The sequence below is a fragment of the Rutilus rutilus genome (genome assembly GCF_951802725.1).
Source record: "Rutilus rutilus genome assembly, chromosome: 14".
NCBI classification, from domain to species: domain Eukaryota; kingdom Metazoa; phylum Chordata; class Actinopteri; order Cypriniformes; family Leuciscidae; genus Rutilus; species Rutilus rutilus.
This window is the reverse complement of record NC_140219.1, coordinates 4,527,583-4,542,177: the sequence shown is the minus strand read 5'-3', so window position 1 is coordinate 4,542,177 and position 14,595 is coordinate 4,527,583. Positions and strand designations below refer to the sequence as shown.

Genomic DNA, 14,595 nt, shown 5'->3' with positions numbered 1-14,595 from the left:
TCTTTTTTCGTCAGTAGCATTTTTTTTTTTTTCGAAGAGCTTATAACCTATCTGTTGGTGCCATTTTTAATAAATCTGAAACTGACTCGTTCTGTTGAGCTCATTTTATCTTTTTTTTTTTTTTTTTTAATTGTTACTTTGTTTGCCTTTCAATGGATACGGATATTAATCGAATCTATGACAAAATGTTGCTGTTTTATGTGATTTTAAGTTTATCTCATCGATGTCTCCTTTATGTGAAATATGTCTTTAAAGGCAAATAAATTCTGATGTCAGCAATTTTTTTAATGTCATTTAGGTAGAAATGGAAATAGCATTGATCAGGTTTTACTGTCGCTGTCCGTGGTGCTGCACCGGAATGTATCCTTTTTTTTTTTTCTTTTTTTTTTTTGCTTCTAAATAATGTTACAATCTAAACCGCTGTTTTTGCTTTAGTACCTTAAATGTTGTGGTTTTATATTTATCTTCCAGGCTTCAGTGAATGTCGCTGCTTGTTCTTGTTTCTCTAAATAATTAAGTATATAACCAAGTTAGGTGTACATTCCAGCACTTAATTCTGTCAAAAGATACAAATATCATGCAGTTTCTTCTTTTAACTCATAGTGTCGCTGTTCACCTGAAAAACGATGTGTGTGTTCAGTACAGATCTCTCCACCCTTCTTCTGATGTCATTCACAGGGCTTCAAGCTCGTCTCATTATAGAAATCGTCGACGGAGACTGCCTCATAAATTGTACTTCTGCCCACACTCGTAATTTAGATTTACATTTATGTTTTCCTTTTACATGTATATTGTTGTGTTCCTGGATTTAATTGCTTAGGCGTTTCAAACGTTCTGCGTTTTTGCTGAGATGTTTGGCCTTTTGTTCTTCGTGCTGATGGCGCACACCGCTTATGGAGACGTGAGCTATTCTTTCCCGGAGGAGATGAAACGCGGATCTGTGATTGGAAATATAGCAAAGGATCTCGGACTCGATGTGAACAGGCTGTCATCTCGTAAGGCTCGGATTGATACTGAAGGTAACAGAAAACGATACTGTGACATTAATCTGAATACTGGAGAACTGACCGTAGCGGAGAGAATCGACAGAGAAGAGTTTTGTAATGACGGGCTTTCCTGTGCTCTAAATTTTGAATTAGTTCTAGAACACCCATTGGAGATACACCGTGTCACTATAAAAATACAAGATATTAATGATAACACGCCAACATTTCCTAAAGACACGATAAAGCTTGAGATAAGTGAGAATGCTATGAAAGGCGCTCGGTTCCGCGTGAATGAGGCGCATGATGCTGACATAGGACAGAACGGAGTACAAAGCTATTCGATTGAAAATAATAACCATTTTCTTTTATCTGTAAGTACAAAGGCGGATGGTGGCAAAAATATTGAGTTAGTGTTAGACAAAGAGTTGGATCGTGAGCAGCAGAAAGAGGTGACTTTAATTCTTACTGCGGTAGACGGCGGGACTCCACCGAGATCAGGGACTGTAGCCATACACGTCACTGTGCTGGATGCTAATGATAATGCTCCAGTCTTTAGTCAGGCCGTCTATAAAGTCAGTCTGCCTGAAAATTCTCCTGTAGATACTGTAGTGGTGACAGTGAGCGCTACTGATGCTGACGAGGGACAAAATGGGCAAGTGACCTATGAGTTCAGCCGAATTTCGAGAATTGCGAACGTACTATTCACTCTAGATCAAAACAATGGAGAGATAAAAGTTAAAGGCCCCATTGATTTTGAGGAAGCATTAAGGTATGAAATGCTTATTGAGGGAAAGGATGCCTTTGGTCTTTCTTCGGACACTAAAGTAATTGTAGAAATTACAGATGTTAATGACAATTCTCCAATTATAGTGATTAAGTCTCTGAATAGCCCCGTTCCCGAGAACGCGTTACCCGGTACAGAGGTTGGCATCATTAATGTTCAGGACAGAGACTCTGAGAATAACGGACAGGTGCGCTGCTCCATTCAGCAAAACGTCCCGTTTAAACTCGTTCCTTCCATCAAAAACTACTATTCTCTGGTGACCACAGGTGAATTAGACCGCGAACTGCTCTCTGATTATAATATTACAATCACTGCTACTGATGAGGGCTCTCCGCCTTTATCTTCCACTAAGAATATACACTTGACTGTAGCTGACGTGAATGATAATCCACCTGTATTTGAGGAGCAGAATTACAGAGCTCATGTGCAAGAAAATAACAAACCGGGCTCCTCTATTTGTTCAGTATCAGCTACAGACCCGGACTGGAGACAGAATGGCACTGTAGTTTATTCTCTGTTGTCCTCTGATGTCAATGGCGCACCGGTGTCCTCCTTTCTGTCCATTAACGGAGACACCGGGGTCATTCATGCCGTGAGGTCGTTTGATTACGAACAGTTGAAGAGTTTCAAAGTGCTCGTGTTAGCCAGAGACAACGGTTCTCCTCCTCTGAGCAGTAACGTGACCGTGAGTGTCTTCATATCTGATGAGAATGACAACTCCCCTCAGATATTATACCCCTCTCCGGAAGGAAACTCCTTCATGACCGAGATGGTTCCCAAAGCTGCGCAGGCGGGCTCCCTGGTCTCCAAGGTGATCGCCGTGGACGCGGATTCTGGACAGAACGCGTGGCTCTCGTATCACATTATTAAAGCGACTGATCCGGGACTTTTCACTATCGGTGTCCACAGCGGGGAGATCAGGACGCAGCGGGACATTTCTGAATCTGACAGCATGAAACAGAACGTTATTGTGTCCGTGAGAGATAACGGACAGCCCTCTCTCTCAGCCACGTGCCCGTTGTATTTACTCATATCAGATAACTTGGCTGAAGTTCCAGAACTAAAAGACATGTCTCATGACGAGAGCAGCTCCAAACTGACGTTTTATTTGATCATCGCGCTGGTGTCCGTTTCCACTTTCTTCCTGACCTTCATCATCATCATCCTGGCCGTGAGGTTTTGTCGCAGGAGAAAGCCCAGACTGTTGTTTGATGGAGCTGTAGCCATTCCCAGCGCCTATCTCCCTCCAAATTACGCAGAGGTGGAGGGCGCGGGAACTCTCCGCAGCACTTACAATTATGACGCGTACCTGACCACGGGCTCGCGCACTAGTGACTTCAAGTTCATCAGATCTTATAATGAGGGCACACTGACTGCTGACCTGACTCTGAAAAAGACTCAGTCCGCTGTGGATGATCTTGAAGGGCTTGATGCGGAAATGAACGATTCCTTTCAGGTAGGACTAACAAAGAAATTAAATTTACTTTATTTTAATGAACTTTTTTTTTGTCTGACTGTTTAATACATGTATGGGTTCTTTTTTTCTTAACCACTTATTAGGTCCAATCAAACAACGTGAGTGCCTGACCTCAGTGATGCTCTTGTTTCTTGTTCTTTTTTTAAAAAATGTTTAAGTTTTAATTTTTTTATGATTAATCCCCCCGTTCACGTTCCCCTTAAGTCAAGTTTCTCTGCACCAGACACATTTGTTGCAACAAAGTTGAAATTACATTTGAAATGAATTCTCTAGAATATCATTCTATGTTGTAGCATTACGATTTGTTTTCGCAGAAATCACTGGAAAAAAAAATAAATAAAAAAATAGAAATAGAAAGAGGTTTTCAACATATTTCTGGCCATATTGTCTGTCTAGTATTTTTTCTATCAGTATTTCTAGTTGGTGATTTGCATGGGCAATCTGCCAGCACTTTAAATGTCAAACCATTAGGTGTATAGCTTTTTCTTTACATTTGACTTTTTCTCAGTATCAGAAACTACTACATGTGTAGAGGAGCACTCAAAATAGATAATCCATTGCTTCAGTCTTTGATCCATAGTGGAAAGTAAATGTTTACTCCATGCTTCATTATCTTAATACTGTTTTGTTTTTTTATTCAATGATACATTCCAGTGTTTGATTATGAAAAGCATTAGCTCCATGGACAGCAAAGATGTGTAAGCTCGCACTAAATCAGCCCAAAGCCGGCATCCGAGCAGCGCGGAAGGTCTTAACGTGTTACTGTCTTTTCTCGAGGCAAAGTATTTTTTGATTAAATGCAATACATTTGAATATGTATTCTCTCGTTATTTCATCTGACTCCATAAATTAAATGGTTTTAATGATATCTGTGGATCATCAATTATGAGCGAATGTTTGACTATTCCGTTTAACTCTTCAATGAAAATAATGTCAAAGTCAGTTCGAATAATCAAATGTAACAATTTATTATGTCAGGTAAATGTATCATGCCAATTTCATAATCAATTCAAAGATAATCGATACAAAACATCAAATGCTCTAGAATAGAGAGAAGATGCAAACCCAACATTCAAATACATGATGCTGAATTCTTTGAGGTCCTTCAACATCATGGGCTCATCTGAGGTACAGAAGGCCTCGAACTCCCTGCTGCATTTCATTATATAGACAACCCTTTCACATGGAAACATGTACTAACAAAAGAAATTTGCATTCAGAGGTTGCACCTTTTGGGGGTGTGTGACCATTTGTTTTGAGAGACCACCTTCTTTTGTAAGTCAGTTATCTTTAAACTCTTAAAAACCTGATTACCTTTTGTTTTACTTATTGGAAATGAGACATTTGTACCAGTCGCACTGTGACATTTTAAATGATACCAAATGTGAAAAATACTCTGTGATAATCATTCACATTAAACTATACATTTTCTTGGGTGAATTCAGGTGATCATCTGAGCATGAGAGAGAGGGGGTGAGGGGAGAGGGAAAGAGATGTAGATTACGATGACTCGGAGGTGAGACTTTCGTCTCGATGGTGCACAAGGGCCAGTTCAAATGGTAATCTCCAGAGAGGTCCTTTTGTCCTCTCAGGGTCTGGTCGCCCCCGAAACAGACTGTCCGGCATTTTGCGATTTCTCAATTCTTACAGATGCAATATAAATAAATATTATATCACCATTTGTTCTAAGTGTGAGGTGCCTTAAATAAAAAATGGCACCAGAATATGGCCCTTCATTTAATATGCTTTGTTTGCTATTATTTTCAATTTAACTATTGTTTTTGGGTGTGGAAAACAAGCATTAAGACCAGGTATTATCCAGTCATCCACTCGAGTGTTGTGAAATTGTATAAAAATATGATACTTTTTACTCAGTTATTTACTTTCTGGTGTTTTTTTTTTATAAAAAATACTGGCATCGCAGTTTTTATTCTAAATTGGGTCACACTTTATATTAGGTGTCCTTAACTACTGTGTACTTACATAAAATAAAAAAAGTACAATGTACTTATTGTGTTCATGTTGCATTGCAAAACACTTGTGCTGCTATTGAGGAGGGATATACGGGTAAGGATAGGGACAGGTTTGGTGGTATAGGCAGGTTTAAGGATGGGTTAAGTTTTAAAGGAAGGCTCAACGGTGCAATTATATATGTAATTACAGAAATTAATTACAGCTGTAATTACATGCTGGTAATTTAAATTATATAAGTGCAATGTAAAAACATGTATATACACAATAAGTGCATCTTATCAAATGATTAAAATGTTAGTACATAGTAGTTAAAGACAGCTAAAATAAAGTGGGGCCAAACATTTTTATATTAGACATTGAAATCATTGGATGCAAATGTTGCTTTTAACTTTTGTTGTTGTTGTTGTTGACATGAGCTCTTCAGTTGTTTATTTTGATATTGTGACCTATACTCTTTTAACCAAGTGCAGGTGCTTGTCGGTCTGATGTTTTGATGTGCATCTTTCCAAAGTCCAGAGATTACTTGTTTGTTTAATAGATTTGTTTTGTTTCGTTTTTTATGAAATGCAGCCTTGGTACAGCATTAGTGGTGTTTTGCACACATGTATCATATCATAGCCTTTTCCTTTCTTTCTTGACACATTTTATTTGCATATGGATTTGCTGTTATTTCATAAGAACTTTAAGTTAATGTCCTATCTATTCACTGTCATGGAATTTCAAACCATGCTGAAAATGTCTGTCTCTGTTGAATATCTCTCTGTAGTAACTATTCCAACACATTAATAGTACTGTCCGTGGTGCTTAACGAAAGAACTGTACTTGCTGACCGCCTTACTGCATACACTAGCTCTCAATAAATACGATACATATTACTTCTTCATATATCCTCCATAAACTGCAGACAATGTTATATAAATAGTAAAAACTTACAACCATTCTTCCCTACAGCCTCATGGCGTCGCTGTATACCTTTGTAGAACAGACAAATAATATCCTCCCACCCACTTTTTCATTTATAAGAGGCTGTTTGCTGCAGAGAAAAGAGGAATAGTCGACTTTGTATATTTGACTCGTTTATTAATTGCATATGGGGTTTCCCTATCATTTTGGCACATTTTTGGTTTTCACTGTCTCACTTTTTTCCACATAGAATATATTTTGTGTTTCTTTCAGAATGCAGATAAACGCAGGATTTGTTTTACTGCTTTCGCTCTGCTTTTGTGTCATGATGGCGCACACCGCTTATGGAGACGTGAGCTATTCTTTCCCGGAGGAGATGAAACGCGGATTTGTGATCGGAAATATAGCAAAGGATCTCGGGCTCGATGTGAACAGACTTTCATCTCGTAAGGCTCGCATTGATACTGAAGGTAACAGAAAACGATACTGTGACATTAATCTGAATACTGGAGAACTGACCGTAGCGGAGAGAATCGACAGAGAGAGTCTTTGTGGAAAGAAAGCTTCATGCGTTCTGGAACAAGAACTTATGCTTGAGAATCCCTTAGAATTGCATCGAATTAGTCTACACATTGACGATATGAATGATAACGCTCCGCATTTTGACGAGGATGTAATCAGAATGGAAATCAGGGAATCTGCGAACAAAGGGGAAAGGTTTTTACTTGAGGAAGCGCACGATCCGGATGTAGGGAAGAATTCAGTTCAGTCTTACATTTTGGAAAGCAATGGGCATTTCGTTTTATATGTCAAATCAAACGATTTAGCAGGGAAATACTGTGAATTGGTATTAAATAAAGAGCTTGATCGTGAGCAGCAGAAAGAGGTGACTTTAATTCTTACTGCGGTAGACGGCGGGACTCCACCGAGATCAGGGACTGTAGCCATACACGTCACTGTGCTGGATGCTAATGATAATGCTCCAGTCTTTAGTCAGGCCGTCTATAAAGTCAGTCTGCCTGAAAACTCTCCTGTAGATACTGTAGTGGTGACAGTGAGCGCTACTGATGCTGACGAGGGACAAAATGGAAAGGTCACGTACGCATTTGGTCATGTTTCTGAGGAAGATAAGAGATTGTTCTTGCTAAATCGCAACACTGGAGAAATAACTGCTATCGGAACAATAGATTATGAGGAGAAATCAGCATATGAGTTACGTGTTTTAGCTAAAGATGCTGCAGGTTTAACATCGTATTCAATGGTAATGATAGAGATTACAGATGTTAATGACAATGCTCCGGTTATCATTAATAAGTCTCCGAATAGTCCCGTTCCCGAGAACGCGTTACCCGGTACAGAGGTTGGCATCATTAATGTGCAGGACAGAGACTCTGAGAGTAACGGACAGGTGCGCTGCTCCATTCAGCAAAACGTCCCATTTAAACTCGTACCTTCAATCAAAAATTACTATTCTCTGGTGACCACAGGTGAATTAGACCGCGAGCTGCTCTCTGATTATAATATTACAATCACTGCTACTGATGAGGGCTCTCCGCCTTTATCTTCCACTAAGAATATTCACTTGACTGTTGCTGACGTGAATGATAATCCACCTGTATTTGAGGAGCAGAATTACAGAGCTCATGTGCAAGAAAATAACAAACCGGGCTCCTCTATTTGTTCAGTATCAGCTACAGACCCGGACTGGAGACAGAATGGCACTGTAGTTTATTCTCTGTTGTCCTCTGATGTCAATGGCGCACCGGTGTCCTCCTTTCTATCCATTAACGGAGACGCCGGGGTCATTCATGCCGTGAGGTCGTTTGATTACGAACAGATGAAGAGTTTCAAAGTGCTCGTGTTAGCCAGAGATAACGGTTCTCCTCCTCTGAGCAGTAACGTGACCGTGAGTGTCTTCATATCGGATGAGAATGACAACTCCCCTCAGATATTATACCCCTCTCCAGAAGGAAACTCCTTCATGACCGAGATGGTTCCCAAAGCTGCGCAGGCGGGCTCCCTGGTCTCCAAGGTGATCGCCGTGGACGCGGATTCTGGACAGAACGCGTGGCTCTCGTATCACATTATTAAAGCGACTGATCCGGGACTTTTCACTATCGGTGTCCACAGCGGGGAGATCAGGACGCAGCGGGACATTTCTGAATCTGACAGCATGAAACAGAACGTTATTGTGTCCGTGAGAGATAACGGACAGCCCTCTCTCTCAGCCACGTGCGCGTTGTATTTACTCATATCAGATAACTTGGCTGAAGTTCCAGAACTGAAAGACATGTCTCATGACGAGAGCAGCTCCAAACTGACGTTTTATTTGATTATCGCGCTGGTGTCCGTTTCCACTTTCTTCCTGACCTTCATCATCATCATCCTGGCCGTGAGGTTTTGTCGGAGGAGAAAGCCCAGACTGTTGTTTGATGGAGCTGTAGCCATTCCCAGCGCCTATCTCCCTCCAAATTACGCAGAGGTGGAGGGCGCGGGAACTCTCCGCAGCACTTACAATTATGACGCGTACCTGACCACGGGCTCGCGCACTAGTGACTTCAAGTTCATCAGATCTTATAATGAGGGCACACTGACTGCTGACCTGACTCTGAAAAAGACTCAGTCCGCTGTGGATGATCTCGAAGGGCTTGATGCAGAAATGAGCGACTCGTTTCAGGTAGGACTAACAAAGTTTTTATGTTTTAATGGTCTGGCCTTCCATATTAAATGTGTATTTGCGTTCAAAGTTCAACTTTGTTTGGCAACAGGCTCTTAAAAAGATCACGTGGAGATTTTCTGAAGGTGAAGTTGATGTCAGAAAAGTAGCTACATTAATTGGTTTGTTTATAAATCATTTTTAGATTTTCTGGTCATGAGTTATCAATTGTAAGTCAAGATGATTCACGAATTAATTCACAAATATATTTTACATATTGGCGGTTTTTTTTTGTTTTGTTTTTTTTCTCCTTTCTCTTTACCTGCCTCTAAACTTAATAAAAAGTCAAAGAACTTGCTTCGTCCTTTTGGAAGCTTTTTTTGTTTTGTTATCTGAGTCAGCATGCTCTCTGATAACGACGTCTTTTTTCCTTGATTCTCCGTTTTAAGTCATGCGATATGGCTTGTCTCTGTGTATTATCATCATCATGTTTCATTACCGTTTTATATTGGTGACTGAGGCCTTGATATCGAAAGTATTGACAACATTTGCAAATTATTTAGAAAGTTACAAAAATTAAAAAATGGAACTTGTTTGAACTTTTCTTTTATGTTGATTTGCTTTTAAATTATATAATTATTTCTGCCTTCTCTGTAACTTAATAAGAAATTACTTTGTAGAAATTATTCTGTAGCTTTTGCATTAGGCTACTTTCATCATAGTATCCTTAATATGAATTTGTTTAGCAGCTTCATTTTAGTAGACTTAATTACAAAAACTTGTAAAAGACCTGTGTGGCGTTAACTTGCGTATGAAATACATTGGAGTGCAGGACAGTGTATCTGTTTTTTGGGTAGTACTATCACAGTTGTTGTTGTTTTTTAAGAATAGTTTGATTTACAGATTTTATATGTATTTGTGTTCTGAACTAAGTGCTTTCATGGCAGCAGACTCTGTTCTTGACAGATCTTTTGTCTCTTTCATGTACTTTTATTGTAGACATATGAGTGAAATTTTGACATGAGAGATGTATCATGAGTTAAGTTGTCTTCAATTTTATTTTTATTTAATTTATTTTTTTGGTCATGTGGGCAGTTTTAAATCATGAGGTACTGTATGATTCACAAATCGATGTGTTTTTACTTATTTAGGTACTTATTTTTTTCCCTCTAGCTACTGTTTTGGATTTAAATAGGTTAAAAGTTGATTGTTGGTGATCTTTAGAGGTAAGAAATCTAATTCCTGCTTCACTCTTGAATAATCTTTCTTTCTAGCTTTTTTTTATTATTAGTTTTAAATATTTTTTGGATCATTAGTAGACTATGTGTGTCCGTGTATCCTGCTATTTGTAATATGATCTATGAATGTTAATATTTTAAGTAGTTTTACGTTTTCTCTCATCGATGTCTCCTTTATGCATTGATGGTATATAGATGGAATTAAAGTCGGATGACAGAAATATGCCATTAAGTGTGATTTTGTAAATGTCCAATAATGTCCTTGTATTCTGTTTGGAAATAGCATAGAGCTGGTTTTCCCTGTCGCTGTCCGTGGTGCTGCACTAGCGTTTACTCTGGTGTATGAGCGTGTTGCTCTTTCCTCTCATATTATACCTCACACAACTCTATCGTGCTACATCTTTTCTTTTCTTTTCTTTTCTTTTCTTTTCTTTTTTAATACTACACGTACTGTGGTCGTACTTCTCTCACACGCTTCAGAAAATGTTTCTGCTGGCTTTTGTTTTGCAAAACAATTTTAAGTGTATAACCAGAGTTCTTTATATGATGCGACACTTAATCCTGTCAAAAATATATATAATTTGTATGTAGTTTCTTCTTTTTAACTCAGAGTGTCGCTGTTTACCTGCAAAACCATGTGTGTGTTCAGTACACATCTCTCCACCCTGTTTATGATGTCATACAGTTTCAAGCTCGTCTTGTTATAGAAAATCGTCGACGGTGAGCGAAGGACTATTTCAGACATTGGATTTATGTGTACACTTATATTTCTTTTACATGTTACTTGTATATCTGGATTTAATTTCTGAACAATTTCTGAAACATTTTAAACATTCTGCTTTGCTGGCGAGATGTTTGGCCTTTTGTTCTGCGTGCTGATGGCGCACACCGCTTATGGAGACGTGAGCTATTCTTTCCCGGAGGAGATGAAACGCGGATCTGTGATTGGAAATATAGCAAAGGATCTCGGACTAGATGTGAACAGGCTGTCATCTCGTAAGGCTCGCATTGATACTGAAGGTAACAGAAAACGATTCTGTGACATTAATCTGAATACTGGAGAATTGACCGTAGCGGAGAGAATCGACAGAGAAGAGATTTGTGGAAAGAAAGCTTCGTGTGTTCTTAAGCAAGAGCTCGTGCTGGAAAATCCATTAGAACTACATCGTTTTATTCTCAATATTGAGGACATAAATGATAATTCACCACAGTTCAAGGAAAGTGTTATAAAATTCGAAATACAGGAATCAGCAGACAAAGGATCTCGTTATTTATTAGAAGAGGCTTACGATGCGGATATTGGCATGAATTCAGTGCAGTCATATACACTTCAAAATAATGAACATTTTGTTCTTAATGTACTTACCAGGGCAAATGGGAAGAAATATGGAGAGCTCGTTCTTAATAAAGAGTTGGATCGTGAGCAGCAGAAAGAGGTGACTTTAATTCTTACTGCGGTAGACGGCGGGACTCCACCGAGATCAGGGACTGTAGCCATACACGTCACTGTGCTGGATGCTAATGATAATGCTCCAATCTTTAGTCAGGCCGTCTATAAAGTCAGTCTGCCTGAAAATTCTCCTGTAGATACTGTAGTGGTGACAGTGAGCGCTACTGATGCTGATGAGGGACAAAATGGAGAAGTGACGTATGCATTTGGTCATTTACTTCAAAAGATCCTGCAATTATTTTTCATCGATGCAGTGTCTGGTGTAATTAAACTAACGGGTCCAATTGATTATGAAGAGGAGAGTACGATCGAACTTCCCATTCAAGCTAAAGATGGTCAAGGTTTAGCCAGTTATTCCACCGTATTTATAGATATTGTTGATGTTAACGATAACGCCCCTATGGTTATACTTAAATCTCTTAACAGTCCCGTTCCCGAGAACGCGTTACCCGGTACAGAGGTTGGCATCTTTAATGTGCAGGACAGAGACTCTGAGAATAACGGACAGGTGCGCTGCTCCATTCAGCAAAACGTCCCATTTAAACTCGTTCCTTCAGTCAAAAACTACTATTCTCTGGTGACCACAGGTGAATTAGACCGCGAGCTGCTCTCTGATTATAATATTACAATCACTGCTACTGATGAGGGCTCTCCGCCTTTATCTTCCTCTAAGAATATTCACTTGACTGTAGCTGACGTGAATGATAATCCACCTGTATTTGAGGAGCAGAATTACAGAGCTCATGTGCAAGAAAATAACAAACCGGACTCCTCTATTTGTTCAGTATCAGCTACAGACCCGGACTGGAGACAGAATGGCACTGTAGTTTATTCTCTGTTGTCCTCTGATGTCAATGGCGCACCGGTGTCCTCCTTTCTATCCATTAACGGAGACACCGGGGTCATTCATGCCGTGAGGTCGTTTGATTACGAACAGATGAAGAGCTTTAAAGTGCTCGTGTTAGCCAGAGACAACGGTTCTCCTCCTCTGAGCAGCAACGTGACCGTGAGTGTCTTTATATCGGATGAAAATGACAACTCCCCTCAGATATTATACCCCTCTCCGGAAGGAAACTCCTTCATGACCGAGATGGTTCCCAAAGCTGCGCAGGCGGGCTCCCTGGTCTCCAAGGTGATCGCCGTGGACGCGGATTCTGGACAGAACGCGTGGCTCTCGTATTACATTATTAAAGCGACTGATCCGGGACTTTTCACTATCGGTGTCCACAGCGGGGAGATCAGGACGCAGCGGGACATTTCTGAATCTGACAGCATGAAACAGAACCTTATTGTGTCCGTGAGAGATAACGGACAGCCCTCTCTCTCAGCCACGTGCGCGTTATATTTACTCATATCAGATAACTTGGCTGAAGTTCCAGAACTGAAAGACATGTCTCATGACGAGAGCAGCTCCAAACTGACGTTTTATTTGATCATCGCGCTGGTGTCCGTTTCCACTTTCTTCCTGACCTTCATCATCATCATCCTGGCCGTGAGGTTTTGTCGCAGGAGAAAGCCCAGACTGTTGTTTGATGGAGCTGTAGCCATTCCCAGCGCCTATCTCCCTCCAAATTACGCAGAGGTGGAGGGCGCGGGAACTCTCCGCAGCACTTACAATTATGACGCGTACCTGACCACGGGCTCGCGCACTAGTGACTTTAAGTTCATCAGGTCTTATAATGAGGGCACACTGACTGCTGACCTGACTCTGAAAAAGACTCAGTCCGCTGTGGATGATCTTGAAGGACTTGATGCGGAAATTAACGACTCATTTCAGGTAGGACTAACTTTTTTTTAAACTAGATTTAGTATTTATGTGTGTTTTCTATTGACTGCTTTCATTGGCCATAGAAAAAAAACTAAAAAAAAAAAAAACTTGGCTCACTCAAGTGTTATTGTAGACTTGAACATTTGTTCCTCTGTCTATATCTCTGCTGAATCAATACGGGAGAGTAAAGAAGTGTTAATTCCTACCCACTTTCATCTATATTTTTATGGCTATTGAAGACCACTCTTGCAGGGCAGGGCCCCCCATCATATTAACTATCTATTTATGTTGTTACTGATGCTTATATGTTTTTAGCTTTTTTTTTTTTTTTTTTCGTAGGTTGTTGCATTGTAACTGTTGGAGCTTGTATTGCAAGACAAATTTCCGTGTACACGGACAATAAAGTTCAATCAATCAATTTCAGAGGGTCAGTTAGATGTCTGAAAACTTATGTCAGTGTTTTCATATATTATTTATTCAATACACAATCAAGTTATTTTTGTACTTTTTTTTTTTTTTTTTATCAGAGGCAAAATGTTTACAGTTGTTAATTGTTGAAATGTTAACAGTTGTGATTAAGTGGCGTAAACTCATGTAATGTGATCCGATGCGGTGTGAATAGTTGGTGAGTTTCTCTATAGGCTATTTTGTTTATTTTTTGGTTTTCCCGTCGTGTAAAAAAAAAAAAAAAAAAAAAATGTTGGATAGTAAGTTAGATGAAAAGGGCATATTTCTATTTCCTGTCCATGGTTCTGTACAGACCGTGTCTGTTGCTGGTGAGGTTTTTTGCTCTACTGTGTCTAAATACAGTCGTGTTTTTAAGAATATGCTCTTGAACATCGAGCTTGTTCTCTTTTAAATTCTACGAGAATGTTTGGTTGTTCCGGGCCATTGATATTGTAAAGTCATTTCATGCGTTGTATCCAAGTTTTGGCATTTATTGTCAGAGTTATTAGAGTTTCCTATTTTAACCCTGTGTTGTTGTTCACCAGTGCCACCGTTGGCATTCACATTGTTTCTCTCCACTCATGGTGTTCATGGTGTCATATTCAGGACTGACATCACAGTTCACTGTAGACAAACAGATGATGTTAAACGGTTGAGGTACTATTGACTGGATTTACAGAGTAAATGTGTATATACAATTTATTTGACTGCTTTCACTGACAACATACTCTTTAAAATAGCAAGATCGCGCGCCTCATTCAAGTGCTTTTAGACACATGAGCATTTGTGAGGTTCATTTTAAAATCTGAAAAATGTATAAATTAGTCTAATTTATTTTTAGATTTTGCTCATGTATGATGTATCATGTTTCACAAGTCGTGTTATTATTGAGTTTTGCGTTCTTTTTAGTCG

At 39.5% G+C, this 14,595-nt stretch overlaps 3 protein-coding genes across 4 annotated transcripts in view; all 3 read left to right on the top strand.

The window, feature by feature from the left end:
- Positions 1-14,595, top strand: part of LOC311303879 (protocadherin gamma-A11-like) — a gene marked incomplete at its 5' end in the record, with an annotated part of 224,513 nt that overhangs the window by 50,319 nt on the left and 159,599 nt on the right. Inside the window, one exon of one of the 2 annotated variants that reach the window (XM_084430623.1) lies at positions 10,861-13,245. The exons of the other annotated variant lie outside the window; for it this stretch is intronic. Within the exon in view, the coding sequence (XP_084286749.1) occupies positions 10,870-13,245 (2,376 nt within the window). Of the gene's footprint in view, positions 1-10,860; positions 13,246-14,595 lie in introns of those variants that run through there. 2 annotated transcript variants of the gene reach the window in all.
- LOC311303890 (protocadherin beta-15-like) lies at positions 16-3,565 on the top strand. Its single transcript, XM_084430639.1, has one exon. It carries the CDS (start codon positions 851-853, stop codon positions 3,290-3,292), a length of 2,442 nt encoding a protein of 813 aa, XP_084286765.1. The 5' UTR covers positions 16-850; the 3' UTR covers positions 3,293-3,565.
- On the top strand, positions 6,280-9,359 carry LOC311303886 (protocadherin beta-15-like). The gene has a single exon (XM_084430635.1). The coding sequence runs from the start codon at positions 6,399-6,401 to the stop codon at positions 8,898-8,900; it is 2,502 nt and encodes an 833-aa protein (XP_084286761.1). The 5' UTR covers positions 6,280-6,398; the 3' UTR covers positions 8,901-9,359.

What these genes read in the sequence shown, in the direction of transcription:
- LOC311303886 (XM_084430635.1), top strand. Translation starts at nt 6,399, where the DNA reads ATGCAGATAAACGCAGGATTTGTTTTACTGCTTTCGCTCTGCTTTTGT.
- LOC311303890 (XM_084430639.1), top strand. Translation starts at nt 851, where the DNA reads ATGTTTGGCCTTTTGTTCTTCGTGCTGATGGCGCACACCGCTTATGGA.